Source organism: Diuraphis noxia, unplaced genomic scaffold (genome assembly GCF_037042655.1).
Source record: "Diuraphis noxia isolate RWA-SAM2 unplaced genomic scaffold, SU_Dnox_SAM2 contig0002, whole genome shotgun sequence".
Classification (NCBI taxonomy): Eukaryota; Metazoa; Arthropoda; class Insecta; order Hemiptera; family Aphididae; genus Diuraphis; species Diuraphis noxia.
Genome location: NW_028301712.1, coordinates 18,630,511 through 18,656,853, shown reverse-complemented (window position 1 = coordinate 18,656,853; position 26,343 = coordinate 18,630,511). Strand labels below are relative to the sequence as shown.

The following is a 26,343-nucleotide window of genomic DNA, read 5'->3' as shown; positions in this document are numbered from 1 at the left end:
GTGATAAGGATATTAACATTCATAATCAAAAATTAAAATCATACAAACTTTATTTTACAAGGTAAACTATATTTTTCAATATTTTAAAAATGGTATGTAGGAAGATTTAATGTGTGCCTATGTAGTTCAAGACACCATTGATAGTAAATACTATTTTAAAATTAATATGATTCAGAAAAACAGAAACAGGTATAATTATTCAACAAATTTTATTCATTTTTGAACTTCATTGATACAGCAGTAAGTTTATTAAAGTTGGTTCTAGAAAATTATTAATTTTATAGACATTGAAAATATAACAAAAACTTAATATTATTGTGAATTCATCATATTATTTAAGATAAAAATATAAAATTGTACATTAGAACCATTCACTTTAAAGGTATTATGAAATTGTTGCATTTCATTTGTTTTATAGGATTATTACAAACAAAATAAACCAGTTATTATACTTTTTAAGTCTGTTATAGCTTGTACGTATAACATAACAATAAAAAAGTAATTGACAAACTAATAATACAATTTAAATGGGAAAAATCATTATTGACAATATTTTATTTTTAAAAATTTAAAGTAGTCTGGCCTCTTGCTCTTCCTCTAGCTCTGGTAGTAGCTCTAGGTGCTCTGCTTCCACGACCTCTTTTCCCTCGGCTATTTTGAACACCTGTACTTGCAGGAGTATTATTACTAATTTCTTCGTCATCTGATTTTACAGGAGAAATATTTGAATCATTGTCAGAATCATTTTGAGTTGTATATTGCTGGGAAATCAATACTTCACGAACCTTAAATTAAAATAGTATTAAATTATCCATACTAATTCATTAATATTTATTAATAAATTAATATCATACATCATTAGCTTCATCTTTTGATTTTTGCGTGCGAGAATTATGAAAACTAATAATGTGTTCTGAAATGTTATGCTCATTAAGACCTTCTTGTTTTATAACATGATTCTTCATTTTTTTCTTTTGATGTCTAACAACAATATGGTTTTATTAAAATATTAGTAAATATTATCCTTCTTCACTATAATTCTTTTAATACTTACTCAACAACTTTATTTATTGCATCAGGACGTGATTTATTTACAAGCCAATCAACCGCTTCAGCCATACCATCTACAGATAATAATTCCAGTTGATTTTCTTCATTAGCAGTTCTAAAATATTGATCAACAATATGTTCAATTTTCTCCATCTAAAATAAAATAATTATAAATATTAAAGTAAATTAAATTGGATTGGTTTTCTATTAGGTCTGTATAAGATTAATACTTCTTCGTCATCCATAATATTTGAAAGAACTTGATCATCAATGAACTTAGCTTTTTTTTGAACACTTTTCTTTTCAATTCTTAATAATATCATATCATTAGAATTAGCAACACGGTCTTGAAATTCCTGACCAAACTGAATACTATTAAAATGTTGAGTTTCATTAGTATATTCAACTCTGAGACGTATTAATGGTAATTTTGGTTGTTTAGGGTGACCTAAGCAAAATGATTAAATTATTATGGTTAATACGTCTTTTTAAATGAGTAAATTTCAGTTCATTAAAAAAGACATATGTTAATTCCAATTTTGAATATAATATTTAAGGTATAAATTTTATTTAAGTTACATATATCAAATTAAAAAAAAATATAAATAAGTTCTCATACATTATGAGGGTTTCCTCCAAATCAATCTCCTGACACATAACTTTCCAATTTTGTAAATTGTATTAATGTAAATATATATTTTTAATAAAATAACATTAGGCAATGGCTGATAGTGAAATTCAACAGTTATATTAAACAATAGAGGAAAATTCATATGATAAGAAGATAAATTTTGAAAGATTGATATAGACTGGTGGTGGGTTTATAATATTATAATCATAGATAATCTTTATTATCTATGTTTATAATGCATAAATAACAATCAGTGGCGCCGATCCTATATACTGGTGGGGCGACTGTTCCTCCATTGAGTGGGTGGGTGGGTCGTAAGTGGTTAGAGTGGTTGTTGATGGGGGTAGAATACGATTGTAATGTGTAAAAATAATTCATATAAGGAGAAATAAAATATAAATATTCCTGAATATCAAAAACCCATGAAAATATGCGATTATGTCATCTCTGGGTGGGGCGAGTATTAATTTTTGTACTTGGTACTATCTTTAAAAATTGAATTTGTCGCCACTAGTAACAATATTAGTATTTAACAATTAAATATAAATTAATTATTAAAAAAATTAAAAGTATTTCAAACTTACCGCTATATTTTAGATTTAATCTCAATAATATATCCTCAATTTGCCTTCTAACAAATTCCTGAGTTTTCTTTGAAGTACTAACATCTTCATCACATTCTGACAGTCGTATTGTTTCAAAGTGCATAAGCCTAACAGTTTTCAGTTCCAGTGGTTCCATTTTGAAATGTTTACCGCTGATAGTTAACAATCCAACATATTTGTTACCTGCTTCTCCTTCACACATTGATGTTGCTACTGTACTGCCTAAAAATAAAATAGTAATAATTAGTTAAAGCATAAGTATATTTATGATGTTATACAAATTAACTATTATTGCTATTACCTGGCTGACAAATATAACCTGAATTTGATTCCCCTTGAGAAGGATCAATTAAACTCTCATGTTCATGTCCCCAAATAGTAAGCATTATATGACTTGGAATACATTTTTCAGATAAATATTTTGTACCTGGCCGATTTACACGATTTTGATGACATACGAATATATTGAACCAATCATCTACATCTTCTAATGGGCGATTCATAAATACTTTTTTATCTTTAAATAACCGTTCCAACCTTTCATCACGAACATGACTCAAACCATAGATAGCAATTTTATTTGATCCTTTTTTTAAAAGTATAGGATTTATTTTAAGCTCTTGAAGATTTGTTTGTTTTCCAAAGTAATTAATTAAGCCCATTGAGCTTAAAAGATCCATACATGACATCTCTCTATAGCCTAAAAATATTTTATTTATATATTAATAATTTTTGAATTATATAAAATGTCCAATGAAATATTTTACCACAAGGGTCATCGTGATTGCCATGAATTGAAAAAACTGGAATTGAAACATTAAGATTTTGATCTTCAAAATTTACGATGGGATGATTGCAATGTTTAAATACTTCAGCTTGGTCACAAACAAATTCCATATTTATAGGTCTATAGAATAAAAAAAGTAAAATATTATATACCTACACACTAGTCTCACTATTTAAAATCAGTGAATAATAATCGATTAGTAGTTTTTTATTAGGATCGCAATCACTTTCAGAAAGATAAGTTTATTTTAAAATTCTTTTAATATTTACTTGTCACCCAAACAATAAGAACGCAAAAGGGAAATGCATCTTTCCAAAGATGCTACTGAAGGTTGGTTGACATGAAATAGATCACCAGCCAACAAAATAAAATCAACTTCATGTTTAACTGCTAATTGTAACACTTCTTCAAATGTATTGAATGTGTCATCAGCTAGAACAATAATGCGTAAAAATTAGTAAGTATATTATATAATTTGTAGGTTTTACCTATAATTAGTTAGATAACGATCATTAAAATGTTATTTGAAATAAAATTATAGTAACAATTTTGATAAAAATATAAATGAAAATATTTTCCTAAGGAAATGTGTACTGCATAAAACTAGCAAATCTTTGTATATTATTTAATAAAAATAATAATGAAATACTTAGCCACTTAGATGTATTAATATATTGTATTATTATACTAAAATAACATGTAGCCACGTATAGTACAGGTCACATATTATAGATATAATGTAATTTTTGTTTTCACCTCGAACCAAATTTTTTTCTTCGAAACCTAAATGTATGTCTGTTGCTACAAGAATTTTGAAGTTTTCAGAATTGTCTTGAACTACTTTGGAAGACATTTTTCAATTAAAATGTGACTATGAGACTAATACTAGTGTAACACGTAGAATGAGAAAATTAATTTTAAATTCCTAAGTAGTGCTCAGTACTCAAAGTTTAAAGAGTAAGGATAAAATTAAGAATTGAAACGTTAAAAATAAGCCATTGAATTAACAATTTATTCAAAATTCTATATAAATATTAAATATATTATGAGCTAAGAGCTAATTCGTTTTAAACTTCAAATGTATGTACCGTACTGTCGGCACATTTTTCACTTATCACTCCAGATAAAGTGATAAGACAATAACGACAAGTCAACAATACTCTAAAATTGTCTACTCATACCTTATAAAGCTTATAATATTATGGTCGAAGATTATTAGCATGTTATATTTATATCATGATTATTACTTATTATTATAATATTACGCAGTTGACTCTTGATTATTCAAACCTTCGATCATTAAAATCTTTCAGTAATTCGAAGTAATTGCTTGTCCCTTTAAAAATCTCGTTACAATTTGAATAAAAACAGTGCATTTAGACACACTTGGTAATTTCGTGGTAAAATGTTAGTAAAAATTATATTTAGCCGTAAACACTTGGCAATTCGAAGTGTATCACCAATCATCAAACTATATTTCTTATGATCTTATTGTTGATAATTTACCTCAATTGTATATAATTGTATAAATGATCTTATTATTCCCAATAAATACCGAAATATTATCGAAGAGGCGATTTTTTTCTCATAACTTGGTAATCCCAATTATTTTATTGCCCTTTTAATATTTAGGAATATTAATAAATCTAGGAATATTTGACAGTTTTAATAGTAATAGTTTTAACATTATAACATTACAATTAATTTTTTTTTTTTTTAAAGTACTAAGGATTTAGAAGGTTAAAAAGGCAATGGCCAAGAGATCTGCTCAATACCTAATTAAAAAAAAAAAAAAATTATAATAAAAACCCTAATTATAAAAATAAAATAAATAAACTCAAACCCTAACTTCTTGACAGGTGGCACTGCTGGGAGCCTTCCTTTTCTGTAACTAATGTTATTTTTTTTCTTTCTAAGTCACCACACTTACTTATTATACACTGTATGTATAGATTGTAAATAAACTTTTATCGTCAATAAAAATAAAAAAAGTACCAAGGATAATATTAGCAATTGGTAATTTTAAGATTACAATAATATTCTGATATTGACATATTTACAATAGTATAACTATAATATATAGGTAACTATAAGTAACTGAAGTCGTTGAGTACTAGAGTGAAGATTTGGATGTTGAGAGGTGGCTTTGTGTAGGAGGTCGTGGGGACGACCTCGTTTTAGATATGTGATACGTGTGTTAATTAAGGAGTGGAAGTGATGAGGAATGGAAGTTAGAGCATCTAGGAGGGGGTATAGGATTAATTTTAGCTCGTTAAGGAAACTTGTAACGATTTGGAGAAGTTGATCGGATGGTGGTGTATTTGCTGTGGTTTCGGCATATGAGGGTTTTTCTTTCGGGTTTGAGAGTAGCATATCATGCCCACTTCTGAGGGGTGTAGGTGGTACAGTTTGAGTTTGAGTGTGTTGATTAACTCTTTTTGTTGTTTTAGTTTTGAATTTGATGTGGCTTAATATTTTTTTGAAGGTTTGGGCGTTTGGCAACCTTTGTAATTGGCAGTGTGGTTTCCGCTCCACATTTCACGCATCATAGTTTTCGGTGGCAATAGTTGCGTGCATGTCCATACTTTTGGCAGTGATGACATAGGATAGGACTGGATACTCGATACTGGATAAATATTAGTTACACAGTTACACTAGTTACACTTATCAAAATCATAAACAATCGTTTATACTCTTAAATTAAATATTAATTATATAATACAGTTTTATTAATACAAGTTATTGAATTATTTATTAGTATTCATCATGCATAATATTGGGATATTATGTTCCTTAGTGTTCTTACCTAACTTACTTTAAAATTTTTTATAAAAAGGTCATTTATTCATATTCATTAAAAATTATAATCATTCATCATAATAGTATAAAAGTAGGTACCATTGTAATAATTAAGTTATTTAGTTACCTAATATACGTTTGTTCCCCATCCGAAAAAAAATGCCCAAAAATAGTGAATAGTCATGTTCGGTAAAGTAGAAAAGTTCCCTGTTTGCAATCTATTATCTACTTATTTCACTCCTACTCCTACATATTATTATTAGCTTATGACTTATGATCATACAAAATTACAAAATTACTATTATGTTTCCTATGTTTATCGTCAAGACGAGCATGGAGTAAGTTAAGTTCCAAATTTTCTATTACCACTTACTAGTCTAAACACAATGGACCAAACGGTTTTCTTGTCACAGCAGTCTGATTGTTAGAATCTTACGACGAAAATCTTGCAGTTTGAGAAGCCCTTTTTTCTATTTAGTTCTACAATACGAACCACAAAGTAATAATAAATTAAAAATGATATCGATAATAATTAATAGGTACAATTACTGTTATTTGATATTGATCATCGAAATTAATAATCACAATCTTTTTATCAAAAAATGTTTAACAATAAAACAATAATAAGGTACTTAATTTATAAAAATTATTTTTCAACAGCACAATAACACACCAATACTTATTATACTTTATGTTACTATGAGTAACAAAATTTTTTTCATAATCCCATTCCCATGAGCCAATATATGCAAATCACCTGAAAAAATTTAGTTCGTAAGATATAATGACATTCCTCCTAATCGCATCACGTTGTGGTATATGACAGGATGTAGAATCAACAAAAGGCGATGTGAAGTCAATAGTTTAAAGAGATTTGTTTAGAATGCGTTTTAACTGTACCCATCAAAACTTATAGAAGCAACATATAAAACATTTTTTGATTGTGAGACTGCAAAGACTTGATTAAAAGAAAAACCTTAATAACCATTCTAATTTGTATTCGTTTAATGAATTAAATTCACGGTCCAACCCAATAGAGCTTAAATCATTAATACAAATTTAATTTTTCACATATTTTTTTATAATTACAAATTATTAAGAAATGAAAATTATATTTATAGCTTAATCCTCATATTAAAAACATTGAACTTGAAATACCTAAACTATAAAACCATTTTAGATTTTATAGTTTATAAATATATACTTATACTTAAAAATAACAAATTCCTTGCCATTCATTAATTTTGGAAAAATAATCCAGTGTGATTCATAAATACATATGTAACCAGTGACGTGGCGATGGGGGTAATCGTGAGGCAGCCGCCTGTCAGTTTTTTTTGGTAGGTGATGGGTGAAGCTGGGTGGATGGGAAATAATTTAAATTCATAATAACGAATTTAGGAAAATAACACATAAAATTATATTTTAATATTGATATAAACAAAAGCTAGTATCCAGTAGGCAGTGGTTACTAACCATTAGTTGGTAATAATACCTACCTAATAATTACAATTGTCTTTGAAAAGCAATCACCTCCCCCCCCAACTCTATTTCCAATTGAGAGACAAAATTATGGTTGACGAGTGAGTGGGTGGGTGGGTATCGCAAAATATATTTGCCTCTGAAAATATTCGAGTTCGCCACACCACTGTATTTAACTATATCTTAAAAAAATGTACTAAGACATAATTACTTTATTAAAATTGTATATAAATTTAAATAAGTTATAAAATATACTTATTTAATAAGTATAAATTACAAAGCAATAAAGAAAAGTTCATTGTAAATTACTTAATATGCATATGTGTATACCTTTAAATTCTGAACATAAGCCATTAATGATTTCAAAGACATTAATAATATTAATAATTTGTGGTATAAATGTTTTCACTATACAATAGTATTGTATGTGGTACTATTTGTATATTATAGTATATAAATGGTGAATAAATATTATATAATTATAGTCTTATACATAAAATTGCAATATAAATTGTATATTATAAATTAATAATTATAACCCCGATAAATAACATAAAAATACCATTAGTACCTTAAGCATAATAAAACAACATTTAGAAAGAAATAATGGCATAAATTTCAAGATGTTGTGGAACAATTTATTTTTAGAAATTATCAAATAATTAATTTAATGTTTTTCTTTAACTAGATATATTTAAACTATCATCATTTCCTTTAGAAATAATAAATAATAGTATGAAAACAAGAAAATGACTGATACTTGATAATTGAACTAAAAAACAATTCTTAATGCTAATCTAAAATAATAATAATGAATCAAAATTTAATTTGTTTCATTCCCTCATCCCATTCCAATTGTCAAGAAACTGATTTATTAATCATCAGCCTTTTTCCCATGTCATGTCCAGATGTTCTTTCCACGCAGTTAGAAAATTCTGTATTGAGCCAGTCTAATGACAAATTATCCAAATGATTGTCAAAGTCTACCAAATTATTATACAATTGTTGTTGTAATACAGCTGATGCAGCTGCTAATGTTACATTTTCTATTTGTACGCTAAATGAAAATAATAAAATAAATTATTGTTTATTTAATATTATTTTACTATTCAGTATTCAATGAATACTATTCATACTTAGAATTATTCAGGCGTTTCCATTTTCCATCATCTTGTGTGTGCACTAACAGTGCACTTTCTTTTTGATTTAACTCCATTAATCGATTATTGATCTAAAAAAATGTAATTTTGAAATATTAGTCATTTAAATCAGAAATATAAAGAAAAAAATATATATTACTAACCACAACCATGCAGACATCTGCTTCATGTTCAACAATCTTATCTATAATCTTATGGGCTGGTCTATCATAACTACAAACATTTGAATTATCATAATAAATGTAGGTATTTAAAAATATATATGTATAATAGATTGCTTAGGCAATTCAAATTCAAGATGATTAATTTAGAACAACTACGAAATTATGCATCTGCTTTTGTTTCACAAAACAATATCAGACAATAGACATTGGGAATGAGAAAATGACGATTGATGAATCAACAAAACGCATCACATCGCCAACTGGTTTTTTTTAAATCACAGCAACCACAGACGAGTTAATTGATAAAGTATTTTCAAATATAGAATAAAATTACAGAAATCATCAGTGGCTCAGTTTACAGGTTATATTAGCAGCCTAAAACAACAATGTAATTAAAATCAATATCAGACATCAGTATCAAAAACAGCAGTTCAGGCGACACGAAAATGTAAAAGTCTATTGAGACTGATATGAATCAAGACGAAGTTATCAATTACCTAACTGAATTCATGAACTCACTTGATTTGCCAGGCATGCCATCCTATGATCTAACATTGAAAATCGGTGTGATCATCATTCTTCAACTAAACATCAATCCACAACTACTTAACAAATGCACAAAGCTTTCGGTAAAAAAGTTGATGCACAACATTATCAAAAAAAAACAATTTTACATGAAAATTTTAAAAGCGAAGAAGTACTGTTGTCACGTATCCCAATGATTACAACAGATATGCCATTTGAATTCATACGTTTTTTTTTTAAATACAACAAAACACAAGGGATCAGACAGTAATTTATAAACTTAAATGAAAAATTTGCATTATAACAAAACCTAGACACTTAGATACTGCAACAATTTTCTGGGATAAAACTTATCTAAAGTACATACCTACCTAAATTAAATTAGTTTACATAAAAACAATTTATCTACATAGTTAATTACAGGTACAGTACCTAACCTAAATATAAATATTTATTGAGAGTAAAAAATTTTTTTATTTAGGTAATTTTGCAATAACAATGTGTTAAAATAGATACCTAGTAGGTACTACTATTTTTGCCCAAGCTACTAACACAAATTCAGTTTCATTCTTGTTCCTAGTAGTTAAGCTACTAATGATCACCTAATTAATGATAATATATATTTCAATTATTTAATTAAATACATTAGGATTAACATGATAGGTACATAGTATATACAGTAAATAGTATATTTTGATAAATTTTATATTTACACACAATTAATAACACAATATTAAACATTTTCTAAGAAAAAATTTGAATATGCCAATACGAGTTGGGTAAATTTTGAATATTCAAGAAGTTAAAAATGAAATATATAAGAACCCTGTCGATGTCTATCAAACTTTTATCTTGAAATTCATGAATAATTATGCAATACAAATATTAAAAGGTTAATCAAATTTTAATCTACATCTAGGTGTAATAGATACCTTAAGTCATCCAGCGTTTCATTAGCTAGATAATAGCCAGCGATGTACATATTGCATGTACTAGCTGATTGATCGATTTGCATCAAGGCGATCTCTGACATCGGTGACACATGGAGACACTGATGGAACAATGGAACAGTGTCCACTATAACCAACTTATCGCCCTTTGAAGAGTTCTCAGCGACCAGTAATCCATTTACTTCACAGTGAGGATATTTGGCGGCATGTGCGACCATTTTACAATACGCCAACGTCGAAAAAGACACTTTCGACATTATTAATAGAAGGTAGGGGGAATGAATTTTTGAAAGGAAATATAAAACAGGATTGACTCCAATTCAGGTAAAATATGTTTAGTCACTACTTAGAGACACTTATTCGAGTTACTTATAAATTGCTAGTAGGCACTAGGCAGTTGCTATAGAATTAACCAAAAAACATCAGTAAATTTTACCATAAAAAATAGTTATTAGTTAATAGTTTAATACCTCTTGTCATTGATTATGGACAAATCATTGATAGCTCATGATTAACCATAGCTAACTATATATTGTTCTGTTACCATAGATAACAAATACTTGTATTATCTAATATCTATGTCAGCAACTTTGCTGATTCTAGTATTAACACGCAGCCATGGAATAAACAGTAATAACTTGATTCTCAGATCATTGTGTATATATTATTTAGTATAATCGTATATTATATATTTATATAGTATAATTTATTGTCTGTGGTATAAATGTATAATATAGCGCCTGCTAATAATTTAAAAAAATGAAAGGATTTTAGTATCCATTTTTCATTATAAATATTATGTCCATGTCCGTATACCTATTACCTAAACCTAATTATAATAATTAATAACCATCAAGTGTTTAATCGATAAGAAGACAAAATAACAATAAGTATACAATTAAAATATATAATTTTTATTTATCATTATATTATTATAATATTTATAACATTAATATTGGATAAAATATTTATCGGTTGTTTTGAAATGTCTGTGCTTTCCAACTTTGTCCTGGTAGGAAAATTTAATTTTTGATGTCAAACTAGCACCCTGCGTCCCTGCTTCGACAGTAGTAGGGCGGAATAAAAATGGTTGGAATGATACTCAGATATTAAAATATTACAATCATTGTTAACTTAACTTTAAATTGGTCTCTAAACTAGTCTGGCCGAAACGAGAATCATATAAAAACAAAATCTGGTCCCGCTCAGAGCTTCATACAGTGTACACAAAACTCAAACTAACATTTACAATATTCGCGTTAGCGATACTAAAATCTAATCAGTTGTCCACGAAAAATTAAGCACTATCCCCCACATGACAAAATCATTTGACCTTCACTGGCTTCACTGCTTACAGATATAGCATACTATAACGAGAGCGGAGAGACACAAATTGTGGTAACTCTGCGGGCTCTACTACAGACAAAAGTACAAAACCATCTTATACCTTATTTATTTTTTTTATCTGTTGGTTTATTTACTAGCATAACTTATCCGCTAATTTTGCCTCCAGATTTAAATCTATTATACCGAATATTACCAATAATATTTGCCATTTGGTTCAATAAGGTACGGCTGCCTAGATCTTCTATTATACAATTTAATCGTTTACGTATAGGGCATCACTTAATACCCTCACACGCTTATAAATTAAATTTAAATGATTCCCCTTTTTGCACTCTGCAATATGGATGAACGATGAACATATTTGCGATTTGTCCCATATTTTCTTCAATTGTTCCTCTCTTTTCATTAAGCGTCTGAGCCTAATTACTTCTCTCAATTTCTTGAATGTTCCTTTCAATCTCCACTCCATTTTAAACTCCAACTCTGAACAACTCATTATTATTATTATTTCTTTTATTCAAGAGGCTGGCTTTATTATCTGAGTCTTTTTGTCTATATAATTTATTATATCTTTAGCTATATTTATAACTTAATTTTACTATTATTCTATTGTTTTGTTTTTTTTTCTTATTATTATATTGATTGTTAATTCTATAACGTATTGTAATTGTTGAGCTAGATTTAAAATAACAAGCTAAAAAAATAAAAATAAAATACCTTATAGGTATACTTAAGTTATTAAGTTCCTCTTTCTATGATATATAACATTTCTATATTTAAGCTATAGTGTTAGGAGTATTAGTAGGTTTATTAACCGGCAGGATTAGGGTTAACCTATAATAAAATCGGAGTATAATAATCTCATATTATTAATTCTATAATATGTTAACGATTTAACTGAACTACTTAGTCATTTAGTTCATTTTTTTATTATTATTAAAATCTATGAGGTACCAAACATCGATTTAAAATTACCTAAATATCATAATTTAAATAATAAATATTATTTTATAAAAATTGATTTATATTATTTGGATTAATTTAAGCTCTCCCAACAATTCATTGGGGTAAACGACAGTCTCATCACAGTAGACATCTCGTGGATGAAATTTAGTCCTCCTCTCGAACCGGTCTGCTGTTCTAGAAATCGCGTTCTAATAATTCCTCTGTTCATATTGGCCATCGCCCATCATCTCCCTCGCCCTTTCCGATTTTCCATTTCCTCTCTATGACTGCCCTGTAGAAGATCCTATTTGATGCTCATTGCTCATATACCTCATACTTATACTTACAAAATACAAATTATAATCATTATATAAATATATGATTTCAATTGTAATTTGTATTTATCAGCTGACGAGAACGCGTTTGGGGTAGCTTCTAATCATAAGGCTGACCAGCGATATTTCATATTGGAATGGACGTACACGGCGGTTTTCTACGCGTTTTCGTGTATCGTATTTTACCGCCTAATCTACGCAGAAAGTATATTGGAACCGTGCCTGGATGACCTGACCTTAGACAATATCAACTATGTGCTGATGACATTGCTGTCTGTCCTCATTGTTTTGTTGAATCCGTTATTAGCGAGCAGAGCACGTGAGAACCGAGAAGAATATTTCAAACTATGGCGTGAATATCAGGTTTATTTATTATGATTAATAAATTATAACATACCTATTATATGTATATCATAATTTTTGTGCTATTATTATAATAATCATTATATACGCCATAAATAATGATTCATGACAATAGATCTGTATGTGCAGATCTTCCTACCAACGGGAAAACTATGACCACATTATTCAATCGCCAAATAAAAATTACAACCAATTATGAAATCAAGACAACATCTAATCCTCATTTTTATTTAATAAATTCAGTATGTTTTTAAATATTATATATCTAATCTATATACACTATTATACAGGCAAATATTTTCTATTTACACTTGTTTATTTTAACTTAAAATATCATATCCTTCATTGGATTATCAAGTATTGTAGGAAATACTTAAGGGAGGAGGGACTTCTATATGCCTTATTCCCAGTTATAGACAATTTCACAGAGTAAGACTATAAAAAAAACTTAGGTTATGTTATTTGAACAATATTACGTAATCAAACTTTAAAACGTGAAGTAATATATATCAAGATCCAGGAATTAAAGCCTTTCCGTCAAGAATTTCAACTGGACCCTTTTAGTTAATAACATCAATCATTGAAAAATATAATAAAAATGTTATGTTATATACTTATTGTAAATGTAAAATATCTATGTTTGTTCACATTCACAAAAAACAATAGAACATATTACATAGGTAAGTATACTAAATCAGTGTTTCTCAACCTGGGGGTCGCGACCCCTTTGGGGGGTCGCCAACTTATTATTTAGGGTCGCAATCGAATGATTTAAATCAATGTGAAAATTAAAAGCTCAAATAATAAAAAAATAAAATCAATAAAATATTATTATATTACATACCTATTACGAGTATAGATTATTTATATTAAAATGGAAAACACACTATTATCATTTTTAAAGCGATATTACTCTATGACGTCTATTAAAGAATCTATAATAAACGTTGAATATAGATTATTAAGTATCAACCTAAGATAAGGCCACCGCCGCGGCCGCAGTGCACACTGCACATATTATATTATTATATATATTTATGTCACAGTTCATCATTTACATCGCCGTGCCGTGCGCCGTTGTAAAATATAAGTTAATAAGTTGCATTTTTATATTGTTTTTCACATTTTTATACACTTTATCTTTATTTGACTTTATGTATTATTATAAAATATTTCTAATATGAGTAAACAGTTGCAAATGACAAACTTTTTCAAACAACCGCACAATACATCGACTTCTGATAATCAAAACTCAAATATTACAAAAAAACATAATTTGGATAATACTCATGAGAATTAGCTTGATGAAGTCAATTAAACCAAGAATTGACGAAATAATATCACATCAACAGCAACAACCAAGCCATTAAAAATCTTAATATAAAAATATATTTATATAATAAAATGAAATATTTAAAGTACGTTTTTTTTAATTTTAAATAAATATTATATTATAATATGTATCTTTTATATTTCTCGTGTACAGTACTTGTAGTAACTATAGACTCTAGAGTATTTATAATGATAATCTAAGCGAGTATGTAAAAATATATATGTAGGGGTCGCTAAAAAATTTAAATTTAAAAAAGGGGTCGCCACAGTAAAAAGGTTGAGAAACACTGCAGTGTAAAGGATACAAGGGAAAGTAACATGATTATGACCAGTATAGCCGAACCTTATGTTTAGGTTAGATTTTGAAAATTTAAGATAGGGCCGCTTCATATTGACCACTTTCCTCTCCACGGTATTCCATTTTTACCGATATTAAGATATTAGGCATCTTGAAATGTTTTTCGCCCTAATACTATAGATTTATAGGACTTCGGAGCCATAACTTATTGCTAGTTTATTTTTTTTTATTAAATTAGGATGAACTTTGAATAATAATTTTTTTTCATCGATACATAATTTTTCAATATTTGAATAAACTTCAAATTGTATTCAAAGTCTCAAAGGCCATTGTTTTTAATGTCATTTTTTAAAAAAAATATAGCGTAAATTAAGAATATATTTTTATGAGTAAGTTAGGATTTTGAAAAAAATTGACATTATCACGAAAATGTTCAACTTAATTTGAGTTAGAAATAAAATATTTCTCTTTATATCTAAAATTTTAATTTTTAATATTAGATACTTTAAAAGCCCATATAAATATATATATATATTATCTACTTTAAACCAAACAATATTTGAATGTTTTGAAAATTGACACGTACAATATGTATTTTCGAAAATTCTATATGATTTTTAAATCATTACATTTAATTTTCATTATCTATACATACGGCTATTATCAAAGTTTTTTTATTATGGTAGGTTCTTAAAAATAAAGTTTGTTTTTATAAGAACACTTCACTAGAAAAGGATTTGTATAAATGTATACTTGTCTAATGTCTAGGATTTCGGTGGCATGTTCTTCGTTAATTAATTTTTAATGCTAACTTAGTGGCCAAATTTGAACATGTAAAAATTATCAATTTCTAAATGTACGCAAGGACAATGATTTTAAAAACTAATTGTCATACAAATGATTGTCATTATACTCAGTTATGTATAGATTTTAGGTAATATTTCTTTTGTTGTAGTTTATACGAAAACCGTGACTTTCACAAAAACTCTATACTATCCATACGTTGCAATTATCACCATCATCATAATGTACGTTTGAGTGGTTATAACTGCAACGTATGGATAGTACAGGGTTTGTGAAAGTCACGGTTTTCGTATAAACTACAAAAAAAGAAATATTACCTAAAATCTATGCATAACTAAGTATAATGAGAATCATTTGTATGACAATTAGTTTTTAAAAACATTTTCCTTGCGAACATTTAGAAATTGATAATTTTTAGTATTTTTACATGTTCAAATTTGGCCACTAAGTTAGCATTAAAAATTAATTAACGAAGAACATGCCACCGAAATCCTAGACATTAGACAAGTATACATTTATACAAATCCTTTTCTAGTGAAGTGTTCTTATAAAAACAAACTTTATTTTTAAGTACCTACCATAATATAAAAATTTTGATAATAGTCGTATGTATATAGATAATGTAAACTAAACGTAACGATTTAAAAATCATATAGAATTTTCGAAAATACATATTGTACGTATCGACTGTCAAAACATTCAAATTGTTTAAAGTAGACAATATAGATATATATTTATATAAGCTTTCAAGGTATCTGATATTCAATATTCAAATTTTAGATGCAAAAATAAATATTTTATTTTCAACTTAAATTAATTTGAAAAGTTTCGTGAATAATTTATATACAACACGATTAAATAGATAATATTATTAAATTATACATCATATATTATTATGTTGTAAAATAATTAAGATTTAATTGATGGGCATATTACTAGAGCCACAACAAATCATTAACAGGAAGAATTTCTTTGTCCTACTCCACAATGATTTACGCCGCTTTGCAATAACCGGGGTTATCGTCGGCTCTGCATCGTCACTACAACCGACGTCGATTGTCGGTTCCAGGAAATTAACTGACTCTGGACGTTTCGTCAAGCCACCTTCAGACTCGACCTCACCAAACTGTATTGAAATGTTGGGCATCGATACTGCTCGTCTGTATGGTAGCGAATTCTCGAGATCATGAATTTCAGATGCAATAGCAAGCATCACTGGTGCCGCCGCACTCATGAATCCAATATGATAACAAAATGTCGGACTCTCATAAGCCGCTATAATTGTAGGGATCGGTCCTGTAGTTGGTTCGTCTGGACTGTCTGGAGTCACCATCACTGAATCTTCTACCCTTGATGAGTTACTGGACAGTGTATCCATCGCGATATTCGACTCTTCGGGACATTTCTCGGCAACAGAAGATGTCTGAAGCACTGCCATATTGGGCATTGAATGACATCTTCTGCTCTGCGATAAATCCACGGGCCCATGACTTTCCAGTGCTTTTGGTTGATTTGTACGGAGATCAGGAAAATTCTGCAACATACAATCGGTCGTGGATTCCACGATTGGATCGCCGGCAGAAGATCTCTCCATCTCTGGCACTGAGCTAAGTCTTTCACCCGGCTGCAAACTAGCTAGACCGCGACTTTCCAAAATGTTCCGTTTATTTCCCTGAAAACCTTTGAAAACTTGATGCATTGGGTCATTTTTGGATGATGCATTCTGCGTATTATCACCTTTTAACATCTTCAATTCGCTGATAATTGACATGATGATCGTTAAATATTACGTAGTTTTGATTAGTAAAATTAAGTAACACTTAATATATCTCAATAATTCTATAGGTACAATAAGAATACAAGTATACTTAACAACTTTTAATAACAAATGAACGAAATATAATATGTGACCGTTTCAAATAGTAAATTAAGAATGAAAAAATATATCATGATAATATTTATTTTAACTATTATTTTTGCTATGACAACAAGATTGTTATTTATTTATTATAGCTTTAAATACTAGCTTATTATTATACCTAAGAATAATATAAAATAGACACTCGTGTTTCTGTATCCTATTCTGGTATACAGTAAAAGTATGCGTATAATATACCTAGTTATATCATACCGTATCCGTAATCTGATAGAATGTTATCAACGTGGACAATGGAAATTTTATAAATATATATTGTTCTGTGATAATGATGAAATGATTTATTTAAGTGGTAAGGTATGCAACGCCCACCTAGAGACCGTGTTCTAGGCCAAAGTCACCCGATTTCGCCAATAAACACAGTGTCTATTTACCCTTGTAAAATTATTATTTAATATCACGTTAATTTTAAAATTGTGTACCGAGGAATTAACTAAGTTAGGAAAAAGCACACTCTGTAAGCGTCCTAAATCCCCAGATGTTCCTATATTTTAATATTATACAATGCAATAAACTAAAACTCTTATACATTTTAACACGTTAAATTTTTGTATCAAATTTTCTTAAGCTTTTCAATATTTTTTAAACTTTTCAATGTAGTTATAACTAGTAACTACATATATTTTTATATTTTGTATACTGCCTAGCACGAATTTACTTTGAATTAAATTAAAATATATTCATTGATTTTTGTTTTTCTATGATTTAGCAATTAGATGCGTACATGCATCAATGTCCGATTCGTAAAAATAGATCATTACAGCCGTACGTCGCGCAACGTTCGTATTGAACTTACCAATATATTTGATAGATTATCACAGTTATTACTATGCCTTCATAATAGACAAATTTTGTATTACTGTATTTGAAAATATGAAATACAGCAAAAAATGAATGAACTTTGTTCGCCTCTGCCTATTTATAATATAAATTTCAGGTCTTTATTCTATAGGAAGATTCATATTGCAATAATTAGTTTAACAACTTAGTGAGAATAAATCCAAAACTGTGCAACCCCCCCCCCCACCATAATTAAAACATCGCATTCAAAATATGAGATAGCTAGGACTAACAAATTATGTGATGGTCAAGTGTTAATGCAATGTTAAATTATTCTCAAACAGTGTTGAATTCAGGTATACTTCAGGGGGGACGAATGCCCCCACTGAAATTTCTTTCGCCCCCCTGACAAATACAACTTTCTGACTTTCAACAAAATGTACCTATTTATTAAATGCACAATACTCGTTACGATTACCGCACCAAATGGCGTCCAATAAAATATAATTTATTTATATCAATGTTTTTATACCGTATTGTTGGAATATTGTATGAAAATAAGTATTGAAGACGAAGAAGACCCACCTTAGGAGTTCATTGAAGAAACAATTGATTTGTATGCAAGAAAAAAAACTCATAGCATATTAGCATAATAAGATTAATTTAAAAACAAATAATTAATAGGTTTCTAATTTATTCTGTAATTTTTTCAATATTTATAATTTCTGAATTGTAATAAATTATAATAATACAATTTATAATATGTGACGACCTTAGATTAACCTTAGATTGATTTAAAAAATTTAAAAATTAATAATTTGTTTTATAACTTTTTAAATATTTATAATTTCTGAATTGCGATAAATAATAATAATAGGTAATACGATTTGTAATGGTGACAACCTTAGATTGATTTAAAAATTTAAAAAAATAATAATTTGTTTTCAATTTGTTTTGTAGTTTTATATAAATTTGAAATGTCTAAATTATAAATATTAAATTGTAATAAGAATAATTACCTATTAATAGATATAATTCATAATACTTGTACTAAAATGAGGTATCACCATTCACCAATGAAAAAAAAGTGAGCCCCTCCCCCCCAGAAAAATTGTCTGGATTCAACACTGTTCTCAAACAATTCAGGGGATGAACTCCAGCCAAATGTTGCAACGCGTTGCACCATTGCAAAACTGCCAAAACTATATATACTGTACCACCACTACCTTCTCAATCATCACCTAAATATTATGAATAATGTGGGCTTTATTGATTTAGGTGCAGATGACAACTATGACCAAGTCGAACAGCGGCAAAGGTGTCGAAGGGCGCGTGTCCCGCTTCATCGAACTTTGGCGAAAACTTTCAGGCATGTCCAGCAGGCTGATGGAAACCGGTCGAGGTCAGTACGAATTCAATTTCGCTGTACAGTCGGTGATCGTCGTACAAGCTCTATACGGTATCGTCGCCTTGTACATCGGTCGACATCACTCAATTTTACATTACAACGTATACTATCCAACCGCCGTATGGTCAATTTTAAATCTGGTTGTTCTGTGCGAGGCTGCGTATTCGGTCACTAATCAAGTAGGTACACCCTTGACCCACCAGCCACCACCCTACACCCATCCATATGATGGCATATATGATATGACAGGGATGGTAAATTATTTGAATGCTATTATACGTGCCAAAAATTATTTTGTTTTTCGATCGTACCATAAAAAATAGTATATATCATACTATAGTATGTCATGAAAAAAAATTATCGTAGTAACGTCTGCTATACCTAAATATAATATATATATATATATATGTAGTCAAACTATTTTGTTTTGTGTGCCCTCAAAATCTTTACGCGTGCTGTGGATTTGCAATCCCTGCGATATGATAAACGGATAAACCCCATGCGTTTAAATATAAATGATCGAACCGTTTGTAAAGATCGTTCGTATAATAAAGGAAAACGCACCATTTTATTTTTTCAAATATAGGTAGGTACACTAACTTTTATAATAAGTCGTTTTATATACTTATAGCAAAGTACAATGTCCAATTGTTGTGTATTTACACATTAATGTCTGTAAATTATTATTTATATAGATATACCAAAACAATTATAAAAAGAGAGAATTAGTTGTTAAACCAATAATTTCATCACTTCATCACATATAACTTCTCACTACCAGACAGATCATATAGATAGGCGAGTTCAATCTGATGACAGTTATCATTTTAGTTTATCAAGAGTATTTAACAAAATTTGTTTAACACGGACGTGCAAGCAATGGTTGAATTGGAAAAAATAAATAAAGGTGGACTCTAAATCAAGTTTAACAATCAATCAAATTAATCTAATAGTAACCTTATTCCTTGATGAATATAATAAAGGGGTACGCTATGATTTGAAGAAAAATGAAGAGTAGCTCAGTCCCCCTGCGTCCTTCCCCAATTAAACCACTGCGTGCAGGAGAATGTCACGATAAACATCTATATGTACTTGATATTTTTACTATGTAGGACTCCTTATGTAATTTTCAAAATAATCAGGGAAAACAAACCTAAAACACTTTTGTTTACAAAATCGATTTTTTTTTTTTTTGTAAATCATTAATAAGGATTATAGGTAGTCGATATTTGAAATTTCCAACAGATGTTTTCATATGAATTTTCAAGACATAAGAAATTTCCAAAATTTTCAATAATTTGGATCTTTTTTAGCTATTTAAAAATTATTTACAATTTTCAATTTTTTTTTGGCTTATACCTATTCAACCTTTTTATGATACTCAACCTAATTTAAGCAATGTGAATTATCATAGGTGGGATTCAAAACTAATATAGCAATACAATCAATGGATTGTAATAGATTCAGTTTAGAAACTCAAGAGGAGGTAAGTAATCAGTTATCATTTATCAATAAAAATTATTTAACAATGATTCCTTTGAATTAACTTCAATATTGAATATTAATTATACCTAAACTACTTATTACATTAGATTTTCACGGCTTTGAAAACTATCCAATCCAACACACCTATAATAACTGTAAGTGGCTACTTCACCATGGACCGATCATACATACTGAGCGTAAGTAAAGGATGGAATAAAATAATTCAATGAACAATAATTATCATATAAATATAATAAAATATATGTAATAATTTTAACAGTATCTCGGAGTAGCTGTGTCATATATCATTGTTCTGGCACAATTTAAAATTGGTACTTCTTAATAGATTACATCCGGAAAATACCATACTTGGTCTGCTGAACTGGTGAATTTTGGATGGCAGACAAGCTCAATGCCAACACCTGCCTAGTCTGAGCAGGATCGATGATTCCGTCATCCCAACACCTATTGATATTTTGCATGATAAAATGATATAATCATAATTTTTATTGGGTTTGACTGAATTGTTTTACTTACCTCGCACTAGAATAATATGGATTTCCTTCGTTCTCAAATTGTCTGATCACTGGATCTTTTAGAATTTTTTCTTCTTCTTTTGTTAACTACAAAAATAATAACAATCAATAAATAATATTATTAAGATCCTAATGATGGTAATTTGATTTTACCAGTTTTCCTTCTCTAATCTTTTTGTCACTTTGAATTTGAGCTAGAACACCTGCAGCTTGTTCGCCTCCCATTATACTTATTCGAGAATTCGGCCACATATACATAAATCTTGGTCTACATCAAAGCACAAAATAAAAATATTGATTAATTTTAACCCAATCAATATTTTCTAATTAATCATCACAATTTAAATTAAAAACCAGAAATTGTTGTATTACCTACCCATATGCTCTTCCGCACATTCCATAATTTCCAGCTCCATAAGATCCACCAATCACTACGGTAATTTTAGGAACAGATGCACAGGATACTGCTGTAACCATTTTAGCACCATTTTTAGCGATACCGCCGGCTTCAGCATCTTTTCCAACCATAAAACCTGACAAATCATTTAAGGTTAGGTTAACATTTATTAGGTTGTCAATAAACTTATTAATATTAGTAATAGTAAGGTAAGTTGTACTTTGTACATAAAACATTTATTTCAAAATAAAATTCAACATACCAGTAATGTTTTGTAAAAATAGCAATGGAATGTTTCGCTGACAACATAGTTCAATAAAATGTGTACCCTAAGAGAAATTTAATTTTGAATCAATATTATTATTTAATAAGAATATAATTATGAATTATGATTCAAGTTTATATTTTAAGGGCGTTGAGAGAGGTATCCTCAAATTCAGAAAATTATAATTTATGTTCAATAGGCCATAGGTAGACAGATATAAAATAATTGTTGTATGCAAAAATAAATTAAAAAATGAACATAATTTTCATACCTTTAACGCAGACTCGGAAAATAACACCCCATTATTACCAATTATGCCAATAGGGTAACCACATAGTTTAGCAAATCCAGTTACCAATGTTTCTCCATAATTTTTTTTAAATTCAGAAAACACAGATCCATCCACTATTCTTGAAATGACCTAAAAAATATAATAATTTAATTATGAGATCATTGAAAAAAAATTTTGAACAAAATGCAAATGATAATTACTTCTCTGACATCATAGTTCTTTTTTAAATTACTTCCAACAATTCCATATAATTCTTCTTCAGGATATAATGGTGGCTCTGGCACACTGAGATCACTTTTTATATCTTGTTTGTTATTATTATTATTTAAATTTGCAATAATCGTTTTGGTAATATGAAGTGCATGATAATCGTCATTAGCGTAATGATCAGAAACTCCAGAAACACTATTATAGTATTATGAAACAATTATTAATATAATATATTATAAAAAAAAATTAAAAAGTAATTAAACATAATAATAATATCAACAGTTTACAATTGATACAATGATGTATTAGTGAACTAGGTACCATATTATTTATGGTTTGTAGATATCTATACAAAAAATTCAATTGAATCTAGATTAGGTATTCATCAATCTCTAATACCACTACAACAATATTTTATGTACTGCAAGTGTACTTGGACTTTGAAGTAACACTATTATATTATTAATTTTGTTTATGTACAATATTCTTACGAGCAGTGAAGTTTGGCACCACCCAGATCTTCTGAAGATACTATTTCCCCAGTTGCAGCTTTTACCAAAGGAGGGCCAGCAAGAAAAATTGTTCCAGTCTTTTTGACAATTACACTTTCATCAGCCATGGCAGGTAAATAAGCAGCACCTGCTGTACAACTTCCCATCACTACAGCTATCTGAAAAATTCTTGTGATTATAAAATGCTAATATACAGCTATAATTTAAATATCTAACTTGTGTTATATTTTTTGAAGACATGATGGCTTCATTAAAAAATATTCTCCCAAAATGTTCTCTATCAGGAAAAATGTCTGCCTGTTTTTTTAAGTAACCACCACCAGAGTCCACCAAATAAACACAAGGTAAATTATTTTCACTGGCTATTTCTTGAGCTCTTAAATGTTTTTTTACTGTGATAGGAAAGTAAGACCCACCTTTAACTGTAGCATCATTGGCAATGATCATACATTCCTTTCTATCAACAAAGGACTTGTTAATGATGAATTAAATTCCTTTATATTTAAAAAAAACTGTTACTTGGAAATACGTCCAATCCCCGTAACTATTCCACCACATGGAACCGTTTCTTTATAAAGATCATGTCCAGCCAATTGTGACAATTCTAAAAATGGCGAACCTGGATCTAAAAGATAATCTATACGATCACGCACTAGTAGTTTTCCTTTGGACGTGTGTCTTAACTTATCTTTTGAATCACCACCAGATACTGAATTGGTTACAGCCTTTTTTAAATTGTGCACCAAAATTTCCATTGCAGTTCGATTTTCCTACAATCAAGATACCAGACTAAAATTGCTGATCAAAAATAGGTTACAATTGGAAATATATGATTCCTGAACATATAAAATTGCATGTTTAAAGTTTTTGAATTTAAGTCAATTCTTATAAGTATTATTATATAAGTACCAATTAATATCATAGTATACTCTTATATGGATCTAATATGACTAGACATAGTTCTCATAATTTGTTTGCTCTTTAACTATTGTAACAATGTCAAAAATCGTAAATCTATGAATACCTATATAAAATTATAAGCTACCTGATATTCTTTTGAATTGACATCAATCCTGGACTCCAGTACAGATCCATTTGAGACATCGGAAAAATGTGATAAACATTGACAACTACGGAAGATGACATATCTCCTCAGTATTTTATTACCGCTCAACATTTTTATTGAAATACCCTTGTAATTTATTTTTTATGAACTCTTTAAACCTGTAACAGTTTGTAAACTATCATGAAACATAAATATTTTATTTTAAATATAATACTAATATTAATTTATTCGGTCAACAGATACCTATAAAAAATATGTAAAACCTTTTCCCAACAGCACATAGTTAATGACTACCAGACTACACACTGTTGTCTGTTTATAACAGAAATCAATCTCTGACGTTTTAAATTGAACAAAGTACACAAATAAGATAAGATAAAGCGTTTAGAGTTCAATAGACCATCAATAAAATATTTTTTGTAAGTAGATACTAAAACAATGATAGGTATAATTTAAATACTAACATATTTGTGTATAAAATCCATGAAAAATATAAAATATTTAGTTATTACTGTGTTACTTGTTAATAGTATAATCTTATAGGCAGTAAATTTATATGAATAATTAATAGGCAAATTATTAATTCTGAAAGTTTATGTAGTTAGTTCTGATAACCATATTATATTATTCACCTATGATAGCAAAATGTCCTCATTTTACCTCACATGACTTAAATATATAGCAAATTAAATAATTATCTGTAACTAACTTATTTATATTCTTTATATTTCTATTAAATTGATTTTAATCCCATTATAAGCAGTTTGTCAGTTCATTGTAGAGAGAACAAAAATGGACAGAAAACTATAAAATTGATCTAGCCTTACTGTGAAATTCTTTTCTATGAAGCTACCACAATAGAAACTACTATAGACATCAGTTTCCCCTTCTAAAGAAGGATCATCTTAGTTTAGTTTAACAAATTGTTTGAACAATTTTAACTGAAAACTTAAAATAAAAAATTAAGATTTAAACTATATTAAATTTCTAAATCCTGAGTATGAAATTATAAAAGTTTTAATTATAGCAACACTAAACCTGTAATACAGGTATTATTTATAATGACTGCAATATTAAAGGAAGGGACAAATATTGGAGATTAAGTATGTCTGAATGTCCTGGAAATCAAGATTAATATAAATGTCATATAAACACTGCCAGTCAAGATGTCACAAGCATGAAAATATATACTGAAAGTGAGAGAAACTCTTTAGGAATTATTGGCCAAAATCATATTAGGTATATCATAGTGTTTAGATTCATTGTTAGAAAAATATAACTTAAATTAAATTTATATGCATTTCATAAATTATAATTTAATAGGTATTCAATATTGTCTACACTATACGCCATATTTGTAGTTCTGCAATGTCAGTAACTATTTATAACACAGCAGATATCATATTATGTTGTTCTTGTTTTTAATATTATTTACATTAATTACTTGAAATAATTGTATTTAATAATATGGACAAATATATTGCTATTATAGTAAATTAAGTATTATTTAAAAAGCGAGTAGGTTAATATTTAACTTTTTAAATACCGATCTAATTTACAAGTTAATTATAGGTATAGGTGGTAATAGAATAAGGGCTGTTCTTGCAATGTCCGGTTAAAGTTAACGGACACTTAACCGGCAGAATTTTATCAGTAAAAATTACACTAACCGTCAGTTAACTATTAACGGACACCTAACTGGACATTGAAAGAACCGACCTAGTATATTACCATAATTTTTTTCTTACCAACTATTAATGCAAATCTATGAAACTCAAATACTAAATTGTTGATCAATACAAATTGCAATACTCAACATAATAGTGAGTGCCGTACAGGCATGGATTGTGATTTGTGACACACACGAAATACTGAATCT

General features: G+C 28.5%; 4 protein-coding genes across 8 annotated transcripts; 1 reads left to right on the top strand and 3 right to left on the bottom strand.

The window, feature by feature from the left end:
- Window positions 1–192: 192 nt before the first annotated feature.
- Window positions 193–7,614, bottom strand: mre11 (double strand break repair nuclease mre11). Of its 2 annotated transcripts, none has more exons than XM_089219755.1 (9): window positions 6,246–7,614; window positions 3,343–3,505; window positions 3,054–3,193; window positions 2,588–2,986; window positions 2,266–2,508; window positions 1,281–1,498; window positions 1,055–1,203; window positions 855–981; window positions 193–785 (listed from the first exon to the last, which is right to left on the bottom strand). In XM_089219755.1, the coding sequence occupies exons 3-9, from the start codon at window positions 3,181–3,183 to the stop codon at window positions 561–563; spliced, it is 1,491 nt and encodes a 496-aa protein (XP_089075881.1). In that variant the 5' UTR covers window positions 3,184–3,193; window positions 3,343–3,505; window positions 6,246–7,614; the 3' UTR covers window positions 193–560. The 2 variants fall into 2 exon arrangements, with proteins under 2 accessions (XP_089075881.1, XP_015379249.1); XM_015523763.2 differs by lacking the exon at window positions 6,246–7,614 and adding an exon at window positions 3,830–4,170.
- A 356-nt stretch (window positions 7,615–7,970) lies between these two features.
- EMC8-9 (ER membrane protein complex subunit 8/9) lies at window positions 7,971–10,653 on the bottom strand. The gene is made up of 4 exons (XM_015523755.2): window positions 10,136–10,653; window positions 8,658–8,727; window positions 8,491–8,585; window positions 7,971–8,411 (listed from the first exon to the last, which is right to left on the bottom strand). Exons 1-4 carry the CDS (start codon window positions 10,408–10,410, stop codon window positions 8,213–8,215), a joined length of 639 nt encoding a protein of 212 aa, XP_015379241.2. The 5' UTR covers window positions 10,411–10,653; the 3' UTR covers window positions 7,971–8,212.
- A 78-nt stretch (window positions 10,654–10,731) lies between these two features.
- Window positions 10,732–21,710, top strand: LOC107172550 (gustatory and odorant receptor 21a-like). The gene is made up of 6 exons (XM_089218330.1): window positions 10,732–10,783; window positions 12,854–13,143; window positions 19,572–19,880; window positions 21,116–21,187; window positions 21,294–21,383; window positions 21,467–21,710. Exons 1-6 carry the CDS (start codon window positions 10,732–10,734, stop codon window positions 21,527–21,529), a joined length of 876 nt encoding a protein of 291 aa, XP_089074456.1. The 3' UTR covers window positions 21,530–21,710.
- Window positions 21,414–26,313, bottom strand: Mccc2 (methylcrotonyl-CoA carboxylase subunit 2). Of its 4 annotated transcripts, none has more exons than XM_089219269.1 (12): window positions 26,213–26,313; window positions 24,444–24,622; window positions 23,918–24,168; window positions 23,615–23,855; window positions 23,378–23,556; window positions 22,877–23,081; window positions 22,656–22,805; window positions 22,382–22,448; window positions 22,099–22,255; window positions 21,876–21,990; window positions 21,724–21,809; window positions 21,414–21,651 (listed from the first exon to the last, which is right to left on the bottom strand). In XM_089219269.1, the coding sequence occupies exons 2-12, from the start codon at window positions 24,573–24,575 to the stop codon at window positions 21,534–21,536; spliced, it is 1,701 nt and encodes a 566-aa protein (XP_089075395.1). In that variant the 5' UTR covers window positions 24,576–24,622; window positions 26,213–26,313; the 3' UTR covers window positions 21,414–21,533. The 4 variants fall into 4 exon arrangements, with proteins under 4 accessions (XP_089075395.1, XP_015379240.2, XP_015379239.2 ...); XM_015523754.2 differs by lacking the exon at window positions 26,213–26,313 and adding an exon at window positions 24,708–24,853; XM_015523753.2 differs by lacking the exon at window positions 26,213–26,313 and adding an exon at window positions 24,708–24,817 and having other exon boundaries at window positions 24,444–24,639.
- Between the last annotated feature and the right edge of the window lie 30 nt (window positions 26,314–26,343).